Here is a 16,007-nt window from a genome sequence, read left to right on the forward strand (position 1 = left end):
GGTTGGAGTCCTACCCAGGAAGAGTAATCCTAGTGGCCCCTTGGTGGCCAGCCCAGCCTTGGTTTCAGGCACTGCTTGTTCGATGTGCAAACCCATGGGGTTTCCCGTGGTTCTGCCTCTTCCAGCAGGTTGAACCAATCCTACATGGCTGGTTCGGTATTCTCCTCTGCTCTTCGTGTTTGGGTGATTTTTTCGTGGGTTTATCACCATTTTTATGGTGATCAGGTGGCTTTCTTCCTTCCTTCCTTCCTCCTGAGAGCTTCGTCTTGGTGACAGTACAGTATGAAGTTTCCTGGCATTATTTCTGACATTTTCTGTCTTTTCGAAGGTTGTCTTCTATTTCGGATCGAGTTGTATTGTCCTTTCTTGACTTTTTCAGGACTGTCATTTTATGCCTAATACTGCCACCTTGTATCATGCGGCGCTGGCAGAGCCGCTTCAGCTTATGGTCAGAGTGGATATCTCCTCTGCCCCATTCTGTAAACTTTCTCATACTTTGTTTCACATCTGACCTGTTCTTGCGCCCCTTAGCTGTCCTGGTCCTTGTACAGGGTGCTTTCCTATCTTTCCTGTCCTCAGTTTGTGGTGGCTCTTTCAGTTCAGGATTTTATTCCAAGTCCCAGATGTAGGCGTCCCATTTGGTTTTGTTGGCATTGGCTTCTGGGGGTCAGGTCGGGGAGCTTCCTACTCTCCTCTAGTGCAGGGGTTTCTGATCTTTTGCTCCTGGTGGTCGGTTTGTTCATTTACAGCCTTCTCCTTCTTTTCTGGTGAAGAATGAAATGGCTGCTTTCCAGAGGGATCCTCGGGTCATTGATGCTTGCTTGGTCAGGCCAGGGTGCATCATGTGTTGTGTCCGGTTGCAGCTCACCACTGTTATCTGCACGCTTTGGCTTCAGTGGCTGGGGGATGTGTTTTGGGTTGATCCAATTTCCTTCGTTCCCTGTTCCAGGGCTTGGGTCTCCCATGTCGTCCACAGGGTTATTAAGTCTAGCCAGCCTGCAGTCTATCTTCATGCCCATGACGTTAGGAAATTTGCTGCTTTGGCTGCTGTGTTTGGCAACATGTCTTGGGCTGATATTCGGGCATGGGAATTTTGGAGGTCGAACAGGGTCCTGGCAACCCGTTATTTGGTTAACGTCCTTGCTACTGGGCATCCCTGTGTTGCTTTGGGTTGCAGGTTGCAGCCAGTTGTCTCAACTTCGCATTGAGATGTTTATGGCATCTGCCTCCCTGATAAGTTCCTCTTTCCTTCTCTTTGGTTATGTAGCTCCAGGAAGTCGTAGGGGCTCTTCATAAAAAAACAGCGTTGACTGTAATGAAACGCCATTTTCTCACTAAAACCATGCTTAATTGTGGTTTTAATACTAATTTTCTTTTTGCTTGGCTCTTATCACTAACTTTCTTAGGTGCCACAGTGACTTATTTACACTAAGAATATAAAAAATATCCAAGAAATTACATGAAACATTAAGAGAAATCTAGTGGTGGTGTGCACTGAATGACAGCTACTGGGAAACTGACTGATCTGGGATGCGTTTTTACATTAGAGTGCCAAACAAATGATCGACTACCAAACATGAACATGGCATTCGAGTGCTGAATTGTTCGAGATGGGAGCTGTTTGAGTATGTACCGAGGTTCCTCTGTATTTTTGTCATGAGTGGTCATTGACTGGCTCTGGTAACTTGACCCTATTGATATACTGTACTCAGTTAGTGTCTTCTCTACTTCCAGATTATGAGACAGCAGCAGCTCATATTCATCGCTTTTTAGCAATGGACGAGACTCTATTATTGCACACGACGGATTCTGCTAGTAAAGGTGAGAATCTTTTAATATTTAATAAGTACTCTTCTTCTCATAGACCTGTCTACTCTTTGAACTAGTTTTTCATGTATAATGAGGTCATGTGTTTGTAGTACAGTACTTGTATTATTTAGGCACAACAGTAGTGCTGACTGGGCAGCATAGGTGAGCTGCAAGGAACACACTCAGCCTTATGGGCATGAATGTGATACAGTACTGTTCATAATACACTGGGTCCTAACACTCTCTAACAAACAGCGTTTTAGCAAATTCATGGATAGTCTAACAGTTTGGATTCAGATCACAAAAAATCACAGTGGCGTAATGTATCAATGATAAAATAATTTTGCGTTCAGTATAAATTGTTCAGTGGCATTTACAAATATTTCATTAAGTGAGGATCGAGCACCCAAGCTATTGCCTCCCCAGATGTTGGAAAGCAGCTGTGTTAAAGTATCCGCCGAATCTGTGCAGTACTTGAAAACTTTTAACCCTTAAACTGTGCAACGAGCCTGCAGGCCCTCGACGGGGGTGCGCAAGGCGCCTCCGGGTATTTATATTTTTAGTTTTCCATTCAAAACTCTCGCGACTACATGGGGTTCAAATCAGCTTCCTCAGGGTTCTTGTAAACAGACGCCATCTTTAAAAAAAATCATGGTCCACATTCCCGGGTGTGAGAGCCTCAGTACTGAGTGAGCAACCAAGGCCGGCACACGCAGCATGAGGTCACAGCACTGCTGTTCAGCTTGTGACCACAGCATTGCCTAATAATGTCAATACATATATATAACTTGTATTATTTAGCCATGACAGTATTACAGAAGAGGCTGAGTACTCACCTCATTGTACTCACCTAATTGTGCTTGCGGGGGTTGAGCTTTGGCTCTTTGGTCCCGCCTCTCAACCGTCAAAAACATTTTACCCATTTGTCTCCACCTCCACCGGGGATCGAACCCGGAACCTCAGCACTACGAATCCAAAGCGCTGTCCACCCAGCTGTCAGGCGCCCTCAGAGTGTGATAATGACTGTGTACAATGTTCAAATATCAGTGATTCAATGCTGTTCACGATGTTCTCGGCACTAGCCACAGCACCACAACATTATTTCGTCCATCTAGGAATCTTCAAACGACTTCTTAAGTTCCTTTACAAAATAAACTTGTGGTCAATTATTCATTTACAGGAATTAGTGACCAGGATTGTGATAATATGAGGATTGTGGTGATAATTAGCACTGGGTGTAGTATTGTGGGAGGAGGAATTTTGTTGAGGGAGGGAGGGAGAGAATCGAGGTAGCCTCACTGTGTATGTGGCAGCCACTCTTGTTTTGCTCACCATACAGTACTTGCTTAGTGGTTCGCTATGGTGAACACATACTGTATGTATATGAGTATATACAATGTGTGTATATAGTGTAAAAACGACAACAGGAGTATGTTGAGAGGGGCTATTTTGGTGAGGGAGGTGACGTCGTAATCATAGCATCGTCTGCTGTGTGATTTTTCATGCACTGGTCGAGGACCGGGCCGCGGGGACACTAAAAAAGCCCCGAAATCATCTCAAGATAACCACTATATGGTAGCCACTATACTGTTTGAACACAATACTGGCTTACTTGCATAGTTCTGTTGAATAAAACATATAGATAGGTATACATAACATATGTAAATAGTGTAATAAAAACAATAACAGTATGGTTGGAGGAGGGGTGATGGCGAGTACAATGTTGGAGGAGTGAGGAAGGACTGGCTGGCTGGGTGTGGCAGCTCACACTCATGGAGTTCTGAGTGTGTTTATGGTGTGTGTATATAGTGTGTGATACTGTACAGTGTGTAAATAGATTATATATGTACATAAATTAGCATGATACATTGGAAATATGTGCTGGATATGTGTACACATGTCATGCACGTAACAGAGTGTCTTCGAACAGTACGGATGTTCTACTGCCATAATATAGTGTACATGTTCATTATACATAGGATTGGCACGTAAAAACAAATAAAATGTATTTGGAACTGTGTACAAAAAATGAACAAAAATATATTCGCGGCAGCGTGCGCATCCTGCCCCGGGCGCCCTACTGGCCCCGGTAGTGTATGCCACGGGCAAACGGGGAATGATTACAAGAGTAATCATTCCCCTTAATCATTAAAAAGAGTACAACCATCACAATGGTTGTACTCTTCAAGTCACATGTGTTGTCCCATCTTGAGTACTGCTCAGTACTCACCTCCCCCTTTTGAGCAGGAGAGATTGCTGAAATAGAGGGACTACAGAGAACACCCAGCAAGCATAAGAAATATTGCCGGAACAACCGTGGACATTTTCAAGAGGAAACTAGATTTATTCCTCCAAGGAGTGCCGGACCAACCGGGCTGTGGTGGGTATGTGGGCCTGTGGGCCACTCCAAGCAACAGCCTAGTGGACCAAACTCTCACAAGTCAAGCCTGGCCTCGGGCCGGGCTTGGGGAGTAGAAGAACTCCCAGAACCCCATCAACCAGGTAACCAGGTATACGGCACGTATAGACCCGATAAGGCACCTAAATTACTGGGATCGTCTCAAAGCCCTCCAAATGTACTCACTAGAAAAAAGACGAGAGAGATATCAAATAATATACACGTGGAAGAAACTGGAGGGTCAAGTACCAATTCTACACAGTAAAATAACAACGTACCAGAGTGAACGATATTTAAGAAAATGCAGAATAGAACCAGTGAAGAGCAGGGGTGCCATAGGCACAATCAGAGAACACTGTATAAACATCAGAGGTCCGCTGTTGTTCAACTCCCTCCCAGCGAGCATAAGAAATATTGCCAGAACAACCGTGGACATCTTCAATAGGAAACTTAATTCTTTCCTCCAAGGAGTGCCGGACCAACTGGGCTGTGGTGGATATGAGGGCCTGTGGGCCACTCCAAGCAACAGCCTGGTGGACCAAACTCTCACAAGTCAAGCCTGGCCTTGGGCTGAGCTTGGGGAGTAGAAGAACTCCCAGAACCCCATCAACCAGATATCAATCAGGTATCAACTTCACACGCCAACTTACGGACCCCATAGCAGCCAAAGTTAGTACAATTTCGACTTTCAATTACTATACCCATACTCAGGGAAGGGTTTTTGTCACTTTCAAAACAACAAATAATTTTTTCCAGGGAATTTATTTCCTGCGCACTGGGGTGGGGGGGGGGGGGGTGTCAGTGTCATATTTGGAAGCCGAGCAGTTGAGGGGTTAAACATACTTAAATACAAAATATTATCTTAAAAATTTTATTAATAAATATTAATATATTCCAAAATATACACAGAACAGGCAAAAGTGAAACTATTATTACAAACAGTGTTAACAACATTCGTCCTTGCCCACACGAATTTAAATTTGTCTGCTGGCTTCTCAGGGTTTGGCTCTCTGGGTGGTTCATATCCGGGGAGTACCATATAAAGGCAGTCCCCTATCAACGAACAAGTTACGTTTTGAGAAGATGTTTTTAAAGCAGTTGTTTTTGTGGGGAGCCCCTACGGCTCCCTGGCGCTATCGGACTAATGTGTGATATACAGTGGGGCCTTGACTTACGAATTTAATCCGTTCCCAGAGACGGGTCGTAAATCGAAACGAATTTTCCCATAAGAAATACAGTGCATCCTCACTCTAATGAACCCCGCTCTAGCAAATTCCCGGAACATCTGAACAAGTTGAATTTGATACTACAGTGCTTCCTCAGTCTAACGAACCCCACTCTATCGAATTCCCGGAAGAGCCGAACAAATTGAATTCGGTACCAAATGTTCAGTGGAACATACAAATGTTCGATTAAGTGAGGAATGTTCGTCCAAGCGGTCACCGAGGCCGAGCATCGGAGCTGGCTGTCATCAACTATGATTCGCCAGAGTGTAAACAGTTATACATGTACAGTATAGTGTTTTATTATCCTTACCCATTGTTTCTAGGGAGAAATGGTGATAAAATGGAGTCAGGGGGGTATTGGTGAGAGAGTTGTTGTCAGGAGGCAAGTGGTGTCATTAGTTAGGGTTTTTTGTTAGGGGGCAGGTGGTGTAAGTTACGTATTCTCATGGGAGGCAGGTTGTCAGCCAGGCAGCTGACAACCAGCTGAAATGGTGATAAAATGGTGTCAGGAGGGCATTGGTGAGAGAGTTGTTGTCAGGAGGCAAATGGTGTCAGTAGTTAGGGGTTTTTGTTAGGGGGCAGGTGTTGTCAGTGGTAGAAGTTGTCAAGGGAGGCTGGAGTAATACTGTACAGGTACAGTAGTGGTGTCAGTAAAGGCTGTAGAGGCAGGCACCACATGTGACTGGCGGCTCCTTGCTCCCTTTCCAGCACCCCAACCCCCCCCTCCCTCCTTCCTGCACCTGACCACCAGAAACCAGCCACTACTCCTCTCCTCTCTCGTCGTCAGGTGCCAAGAGTCAATTTAATAATAATTATCACATTATCTACACTGAGAATAGCCTTTTCATTAGAAAAATGTCATATTGGCACAATAATAATGGTGAAAATTGTGATATATACAGTACATATTTTAAACAGTTTCAACACATTTCCTTTTCACTGAATTTTTAATAAAATTGGGGTGTAGATAACAGTTGGCTTTGTGTGGCCGGCAGGTCGCTCCTTGAGCCATTGGGGGGGGGGAGGGGGGGTTTGTTTTCTGGATCTCTCCCTCCCTCCCTCTAACAGCACAATATTATTTGAAAACAATTTGTAAGTCTATTTAGATTAAATTTTGAGTAGGCCAATAAAACAAGCACAGGTCGTGTAAACGTTAGGCCTTGGTGAGGTGGCTGGCACCATTTGTCTCCCCTCCTCCCAGTGTGAAAACGTGTTGCTCGTGCGTGAAGGATAATTTTGAACAATTTTTATCGTTTGAACTCTTATACTCTGTCAAGATGTCTCAGAGCAGCATTCGTGGTGTTCAAGATTTAAAACAAAAGAGAAAATATTTGTCAATTGATCAGAAAATTGATTTAATAGAGAAAGCAGAGCGTGGATACTCAGTCACCCGTCTCGCCCAAGAATCCAACATCGGTAAAGCTACAGTTTGTGATATAAAAAAGCAGAAGGATAATATTAGGAAATTCGTTGCTCAAAGTCAAACTCGTGCAATAGGCAACAGGAAAACATTGAAGCCTGCTAAATATACGGATTTGGACTCTGCTGTATTCAAATGGTTTACACAGCATCGTGCGAAAGGAATTGCTGTTTCAGTTGATTCTATTAGAAATGCAGCTGAAAGACTTGCTGAAAAGTTAAACATTGACAATTTCAAGGCTAGCACTGGATGGGTATGTCGATTTAAAGAGAGGCATGGCATCATTAACAAGAAAATTTGTGGCAAAGCCTTAAGTGCAGATGTAGGAAGTGTTAATGCATTTAAATATAAACTTTCTCAGCACATGGTATCTAATAATCTAAGCTGGTTTCAAGTGTACAATGCAGATGAAATAGGCTTTAACTGGAAATGCCTTCAAAGAAACACTTTGGCCTCTAGGCTTGAGGAGAGTATTCCTGGTCGCAAGGTAAGCAAGGAAAGAATTTCAGCATTATTGTGCGGTAATGCAGATGGCAATCACCGAACAAAGTGCGCAATTGTTGGGAAATCTGCCAACCCCAGAGCATTGAAAAACTGCATGAACAGATTACCTGTCGTTTACTACAACACCAAAAATGCCTGGTTCACACAGATTATTTTTGAAGACTGGTTCCAGAATCACTTTTGTAAAGAAGTAAGAAAGCATCAGATCAATGAGCGTGGCATTCGTCCTGCTGATGTAAAGGCAATGCTGTTGGTTGATAATGCCCCAGCTCACCCCATTGCTAAATTAACATCGCCTGATGGTAAAATAACATGTATGGCTTTACCACCAAATACTACATCTTTAATACAGCCCATGGATCAGGGGGTTATCTATGCTCTCAAACGGCTTTATAAGAGAGCTATGAATGTAGAAATAATGGAAGTTCTGCTCTCTCAGGAAGACGAGAGGCTTAATAAGGATACAAGAGCTAGTAGAACACTAGAAAACTTCAAGAAATATTCAATTAAAGACGCTATTTACATCTGGGCCAAACAATGGAACGAGTTGAAGGTCACCACATTAAAGAACGCATGGAATAAAATTCTGAGTCCGGTACCTGGTGAGAATGAAGACGAAGATGACTATGATTTTGAGGGCTTTGATAATGCGATTTTTGAAACATTAAGAGATGCTGGCGAGGAAGATTTGCAACTTTCTGATGTGACTGAGTGGTTAGATAATGATGCTGATGATCCAGGTTATGGTGAATTAACTGATGATGAGATTATCCAGTGTGTTACTGGTAATGCTGATGAGGATGCGGAAGAGGAGGAAGATACCTGTAGCATGTTACCTATTCCATATGCTGCATCATTGCAAAACCTTAATCAGCTGCTTGATATGGTTGCTGTAACTGATGATGAAGACGTGGCAGATTATTATCTACACCTAAGGGGATTGAAAGATATTATAATGAAGGAGCTCATAATGAAGAAACAAACTAAGATTCAAAAGTTTTTGGTACAGCTTAACAGTAGGCCTACAGGACCAGCACCCAGCACTAGCAAGGACTCACCTGAGGATGCCCAGGCAACTGGACCAGCACCTAGCACTAGCAAGGACTCACCTGAGGATGCCCAGGATACTGTACCAGCACCTAGCACTAGCATGGACTCACCTTTACCTCACTTTTAAATGAGGTCATATTCCCAAGGGGCTACTCAATTTGGAGACGGGACAGAAAAATTAGGAAAGGCGGTGGCGTTGCTGTGCTGGTAAAAGAACACCTAAAGGTGAAGGAAATAATGACTGCCAATCCACAAGAAGTTGACATAATAGCACTAGAGATCTGCTATGAGGATGATAAACTAATGATGATAAATGCATATAGTCCACCGCCAAGCAGCACATGGTCAAAGGAGGAGCTAGATAGTAAACGTGAAGGTCTTATAACAATAATGAGAGAGATTATAGCGAGAGCGGATAACGATAGATCACGACTGTTGATAGTCGGTGACTTCAACTTGAAATCCATAGACTGGGAAGCATATGAAGCTAAAACAGAAGATTTTTGGACCTGTAAATTTGTAGACCTCATCCTGGAAACATTCTTGTATCAACATGTTAAACAAGCTACGAGGATGAGGGAAGGGGACGTTCCCTCCATGCTAGATTTGATATTTACCAGGAAGGAGGAAGAGATATTTGACATTCAGTACCTTCCTCCCTTGGGTAAAAGTGACCATGTCTTTTTGGGAATAAAGTATGCAATGCATTATAAGCTGGAAGAAAATAAGGAGGTTGAAGCAGTTGAAAAACCAGACTTCAGGAGAGGACATTATGGTGACCTTAGAAATTTTTTTAGTGAGTATAATTGGACAGACTTGATGCTAGGCAAGGAAGTGAATGAGATGTATGGCAAGTTTTGTGAAATATATGATAAAGGCACAAAAAAATTTATACCAAAACAGAGATGCAGAACTAGGAAACAGGATTGGTTCAATAGAAATTGCGAGAGGGCTAGAGACCGAAAGACACAAAAATGGAATCAATACAGGAAGAGGCCGAACCCCCAAACATACCAGCGATACAAAGATGCGAGAAACAACTACACGGCAGTGAGGAGAGAGGCAGAAAGAAATTTTGAAAAAGGGATTGCGGACAAATGTAAAACAGAACCAGGTCTATTCTATAAATTCATAAACAACAAATTGCAGGTAAAGGATAATATTCAGAGGTTGAAAATGGGAAATAGATTCACGGAAGATGAAAAGGAAATGTGTGAAACACTAAACGAAAAGTTCCAAAGTGTGTTTGTACAAAATGAAATCTTTAGGGAACCAGATACAATAAGAATTCCAGAGAACAACATAGAACACATAGAGGTGTCTAGAGACGAAGTGGAAAAAATGCTCAAGGAGCTCGGTAAGAACAAAGCAGCTGGCCCAGATGGCGTTTCACCATGGGTTCTGAGAGAATGTGCATCTGAGCTCAGCATTCCACTTCACCTGATCTTTCAGGCATCCCTGTGTACAGGAATCGTAGCAGACGGGTGGAAACAGGCTAACATAGTTCCAATCTACAAAAGTGGCAGCAGGGAAGACCCCCTCAATTATAGACCTGTATCATTGACAAGTGTAATAGTGAAAGTATTGGAAAAACTAATCAAAACTAAATGGGTAGAACACCTAGAGAGAAATGATATAATATCAGACAGACAGTATGGTTTTCGATCTGGAAGATCCTGTGTATCGAATTTACTCAGTTTCTATGATCGAGCCACAGAGATATTACAGGAAAGAGATGGTTGGGTTGACTGCATCTATCTGGACCTAAAAAAGGCTTTCGACAGAGTTCCACATAAGAGGTTGTTCTGGAAACTGGAAAATATTGGAGGGGTGACAGGTAAGCTTCTATCATGGATGAAAAATTTTCTGACTGATAGAAAAATGAGGGCAGTAATCAGAGGCAATGTATCAGAATGGAGAAATGTCACAAGTGGAGTACCACAGGGTTCAGTTCTTGCACCAGTGATGTTTATTGTGTACATAAATGATCTACCAGTTGGTATACAGAATTATATGAACATGTTTGCTGATGATGCTAAGATAATAGGAAGGATAAGAAATTTAGATGACTGTCATGCCCTTCAAGAAGACCTGGACAAAATAAGTATATGGAGCACCACTTGGCAAATGGAATTTAATGTTAATAAATGTCATGTTATGGAATGTGGAATAGGAGAACATAGACCCCACACAACCTATATATTATGTGAGAAATCTTTAAAGAATTCTGATAAAGAAAGAGATCTAGGAGTGGTTCTAGATAGAAAACTATCACCTGAGGACCACATAAAGAATATTGTGCAAGGAGCCTATGCTATGCTTTCCAACTTCAGAATTGCATTTAAATACATGGATGGCGATATACTAAAGAAATTGTTCATGACTTTTGTTAGGCCAAAGCTAGAATATGCAGCTGTTGTGTGGTGCCCATATCTTAAGAAGCACATCAACAAACTGGAAAAGGTGCAAAGACATGCTACTAAGTGGCTCCCAGAACTGAAGGGCAAGAGCTACGAGGAGAGGTTAGAAGCATTAAATATGCCAAAACTAGAAGACAGAAGAAAAAGAGGTGATATGATCACTACATACAAAATAGTTACAGGAATTGATAAAATCGACAGGGAAGACTTCCTGAGACCTGGAATTTCAAGAACAAGAGGTCATAGATTTAAACTAGCTAAACACAGATGCCGAAGAAATATAAGAAAATTCACCTTCGCAAATAGAGTGGTAGACGGTTGGAACAAGTTAAGTGAGAAGGTGGTGGAGGCCAAGACCGTCAGTAGTTTCAAAGCGTTATATGACAAAGAGTGCTGGGAAGACGGGACACCACGAGCGTAGCTCTCATCCTGTAACTACACTTAGGTAATTACACTTAGGTAATTACCTGAGGATGCCCAGGATACTGTACCAGCACCTAGCACTAGCATGGACTCAACTGAGGATGCCCAGGATACTGGACCAGCACCTAGCACTAGCATGGACTCACCTGAGGATGCCCAGGATACTGTACCAGCACCTAGCACTAGCATGGACTCGCCTGAGGATGCCCAGGATACTGGACCAGCACCTAGCACCAGCAAGGACTTACATGAGGATGCCCAGGCAACTGGACCAGCACCCAGCACTAGCCATAACTTACCTGGGAGTGCCAATTGAGCTGTACAACACAGTTCTAATGACATAAATGTACAAAGTGTAAAAAGTGTAGTTTAAGTGATACAGTACAGTATACATTTACTTAAGTACAGTACTGTAGTGTGATTCTAGTGGTTTGTACTTTATGTACAGACTGTAGTGTATAATGTACATTTGTTAGAAAAGTTACTGTTCCTTAATGAATTTATATTCATATCATATCTGGCACTCTCAGGGTATTGAGGCTAAAAGTCTGCACTACACAACTCAACTGTTAAGGTAAGTACAGTAAAACACAGAAACAATTTATTGCTAGATTTATAAACTAGATTTTAGATTTAGAAAGATTACATAAATTAAGGTTAAAAAAAAAAAAAAAATTTTTTTTTTTTTTGGGGGGGGGGGGTCAGAGGGTTTTTTTTGGGGCCGGACGGATGGAACGAATCGGCCTTGCCCCATATAGTTTGTTCAAGTGAGGACACACTGTAAATGTTAAGTGAAACATACAAATGCTCGATTAACCCTTAAATTGCGCATCACATCATATGATGCTTTGACCGACTTGCAGAAAATTGCGCATCTCATCATATGATGCTTAAGAGTACTACGCAAGATTTAAACGGCCTGTGGATACACAGGGTTCACCACACCTTCATCAGGGCTCTTGTCAACAGACACCATTTTAAATAAAAATCGTGGGCCAAACTCCCGGGTGTTAGGGGCCTCAGTATTGAGTGAGCAACCAAGCCTGATGCACGCAGCATGAGCTAACAGCACTGCTGTTCAGCTTGTGACCACAGCATCACCTAAAAATGCCATAATATACTTGTTCATGCTATTATGTAGCGATGATATTATTACAGAAGACCCTTGACTGTGATAAAACTGACCAGGGTTCTGATAATAGCAGAATTGTGGTGATATTTAGCGCTGTGCGCCATGGAGGGAGGAGTAATGCTGTGGGAGGGAGGGTGGTGGTGGCGTTGTCTTCTGACTGTGTGTGGCCACCTTTTATTGACTGCACTCACTTTACTAATTTAGTCTTTTCATGCTAAAAGGTTGTATTTGTGTGTCAAAGTTACTCTCTATTATGTAAAACTTTGAAAATATAAGTATGTATGGATATACAAGTAAAGATATAAAGACACCCCACATACTTATTCATAATAATACATGTATAAATATATTTTAAGCCTAAATCTTAAAATTGCATATAGCACACATTTTGCCTCAAATATATACATGGTAATCACTCATTTGCTGTTACTAAAAGTTTAGTGTCTCATCTGTGGCTGCCCTAAACATTCAGATACTGGATGGTGATGTTGCCAAGCAATGGTCATCATTTTCTTACAAAGGCCCTAGAAGGAAAGTGAGGGGCTCGGGATTTTTTTTCAAGATAGGGGATGGTTACTGGTGGTCTGAGGAAGCAGATGTGAGCTCTATGTATGTGTAGGACTATTTTAACTATTTTAAATACGCAAATCATATATTCCCGTGGGTGCAGGCAGCTCGTGCGTTGCGGAGTAGGTTGTTGCAACGCGCTCAGGTTTGTCGCTTCCCCGGACGCCCCGAGGCTGCCCCGCTTTGTGTAGGGACCCAGACGTGGGGGTTTTGGTCGCTGTTTGGCGGATGTTCTGGTTCTTTGGGGACGTCCCTTCCGCTGCTCTCGTGATCGATGTGTTTGGATTCCATAAGCCTTTTGTCGGCTGCTGTGTCACTGGCTTCTCTGATGGTTTTTCTGGGGGGAGCCCCTACGGCTCCCCAGAGCTTACCAGGCTGTTATGCTAATGTCAGACTTTGGCATCAGTCATGTGTATGGAGTTCTTATGGGCCTACCGGGGACCACGAGCCAGAACCTGGCCCCCTCAGAGAGGCAAGGGGGAAGAGCAATGGCCTATAGAAACCTCCATGTGGTTGGAAGCATTCTATGTCTGCCATCGACTGGGTTAGGCACCCAGAAAGGTAGGCGTCACAAAACAAACCCCAATTCTGGTGAAAATTGCAACCAAAAGCCAAACGAGTGGATAGAACTCCCCAAACAAAAATGAGCAAACTAGTATGACATCATTCGTCGTCGCGCCGCTGTCTGCGCAGCCCCCCTCCCCGGGAGGGGGGAAGGAGGAGCCCTAGACCTACCGCACTGGCGATCCACACCCCAGTTCTTGAGGTTGATGCTATCGGCTCGGTTGTGTGCTCTGGCTCCGGTCTTTTTGCGGCACTGTGCCTTGCGTGTGGCTGCTGTTCTCAAGGGGTGCGAAAGCCAGGAGTTATTCCTCAGTACTCGGGTTGCATGCGCCTGGGGTTCCCTTCCCTAGGTGCCCAGTAAGTACTGCCCTTGGAGCTTGGGGTTACCCTCCACAAGTTCCTTGGGGTCTGCCTCTGTGTGTCCGTTTTACTGCTCGGTTTCTCGGCCGCTCTTTGGGTACTTGGGGGTTTTGTCTCCCTAGTTTACCTTATGGTAAGAGGCAGTTTTCACACTGGTAGGGGTGCAGGGTGCTGTGCAGCTAGTTGTCACTTATCACAGCGGCCGGCTCTGTTCCTTGGGGTACGTTGTCCTCTTGCGTTTTTTTTTTTTCTTTTTTTTTTTGCCTTGATGGGGGGTTCTGCCCTCATTGCCACTGGTGTTTGGCCTCACCCTGATACTTGGTGGTGCAGTCTGCTTGGTCCCCGTGAATGTACACGTCCCTGGGGTTCAGCTTTAGACAGTTTGTTTGGTAGTTTTGGGCTCCGGTTAGCAGAACCCTGCCTGGGTTTACCTGAACGCAAGTCCTCTTCAAGTAAACGCTCAGGACCCTGGTAATCCCCTAGGGGACGCGTGGGTCCAATGGATGTGACCCTGGGGTTCCCCCTCGCTTCGTGCGAGTTTGAGGGTTGTTCGGTACTCACCTAGTTGTGCTTGCGGGGGTTGAGCTCTGGCTCTTTGGTCCCCTTGTCTCAGGATGACCCTCACTGTTTTTGCCTCCGTCATGCAGCCTGTTGGGTCGGTGACACTTTCGACCCTAAGTCCTGTGAGTACTGTTGCTTGCTGGTGACTCAATTTACCCAGTCTATGGATGATGATCTTCGGGTACAGGCTGCACAAGTGTTGCATTCTAGGTTTCGGTAGTTGCAACGCGCTAGGTTGGTTGTTCCCCCGGATGCCCCGCGGCTGCCCCGTTTTGCTTATAGGGACCCGGACTTGGGATGGGGGTTGCTTCAACCCTGGTTCAGTCCGCACCTCCTGGTCCTTCCCCTCCCGTTGTGCGTTCTGGTCCTTTTCCCCTGCTTCCGGCCCCGAAACTTCTGAGGGTTTTGGAGTCGGGGCAGGGGTTAGTTAGTGTTGAGACTCGGGCAGCCTTGACGGATGCCCCTTCCGGTGTGGCGACGGAGGCATTCGAGTCTCCTCCCCCGGCCGAAGCCTCTGGGTCTGACCAGTGGGCCTCTTTCTATCCGGCTTCTATGGCTGCGCCTGCCTTGTCTAGTGGGGTCGGTGCTTGGGGGGAGGACTCGGCCCCGGGTCCTGCTGGAGAGGACTCTGGGGCTGGGGTGGGGCTGACTTGGGAGCCTTGGGCCCCGCTGGACCCCGCCTGGGTTTTTGTACCCTCTGAGCGGGGCTTACTGTTGCAAGGAGTGGGGTTTTCTTTTCCCCCCCTCTGTGTACGAGTTGGATTTGGTGTCTGCCCTGGTTCGGTTCCATGTTCCCCCTGTTGCTTCGGTTCCGTCTTTCCGGAGAATTTCGGCTTATCCCATCCAACCTGCTGCGGTGCGGGCGGCCCTTGTGGCAAACCTCCTGCATGACCCGGATTATGCCACGGCAATGGATCCTTCGGCTTTCAGGTTTGGGACTTTGTTCCCTTTCTGGCTCCGTTACGAGGTTCCGAAGTCGTTCTGGCTGGCGGACTGTCCTGTCTTTGCCTCGGAGGCTTGGCACTCCTTCTGCCGTTCCTGCATGCTTGAGTGGCGGGAGGCTTCGACGGTGCTTCAGGTTTTCCTGGGGGGTGACCTTGAGCACCTCAATGAGTGCTTGTTTGCTCCTGCCCTTTCCCAGGACGTTGGTGTCGTTCAGCTCCATGTGCAGGTTCCCCTCCTTTCGACGGCGCAGGTGGCGGAGGACTTGCGTGCTAGGGGCCTTTTAGTTGCAGCCTTGCGCTTCTTTTCCCTCTTGGAGCTGTCTTCTGACTGGCTCACGAAGGATGTGGAGGCGCTTGGGGCTGTTCCGAGGTCTGGCGCCTTGGCCTCGGCGGCTCGCTCGTCGGCTGCCATGCTGAAGCTTTTTGCGCTGATCTTGCGGGATGCGGTGGCTCTGTTTTATGCCTTCCAGCTCGCATGTCGGCAGGCTGTGCTTACCTCCTTTGTGGAATCCGCTTAGGCCTTGGCTCTTAAGGTTTTGTCCCCTTTTTGCCCTCTTGTTTGAGGCTTCAGCCGTTGCACAGTTTATTCAGGCTGCTTCGGCTTCTTGCCGTCCTATGTTGGACTTGCT

At 45.0% G+C, this 16,007-nt stretch overlaps 1 protein-coding gene across 1 annotated transcript in view; it reads left to right on the forward strand.

Moving 5' to 3' along the window:
- LOC123770981 (conserved oligomeric Golgi complex subunit 4) overlaps positions 1–16,007 on the forward strand; it is a 333,387-nt gene that overhangs the window by 77,175 nt on the left and 240,205 nt on the right. The window contains exon 4 of the mRNA XM_045763150.2: positions 1,735–1,821. Within this exon, the coding sequence (XP_045619106.1) occupies positions 1,735–1,821 (87 nt within the window). The remainder of the gene's footprint in view (positions 1–1,734; positions 1,822–16,007) is intronic.

The sequence above is a fragment of the Procambarus clarkii genome, chromosome 65 (genome assembly GCF_040958095.1).
Source record: "Procambarus clarkii isolate CNS0578487 chromosome 65, FALCON_Pclarkii_2.0, whole genome shotgun sequence".
Classification (NCBI taxonomy): domain Eukaryota; kingdom Metazoa; phylum Arthropoda; class Malacostraca; order Decapoda; family Cambaridae; genus Procambarus; species Procambarus clarkii.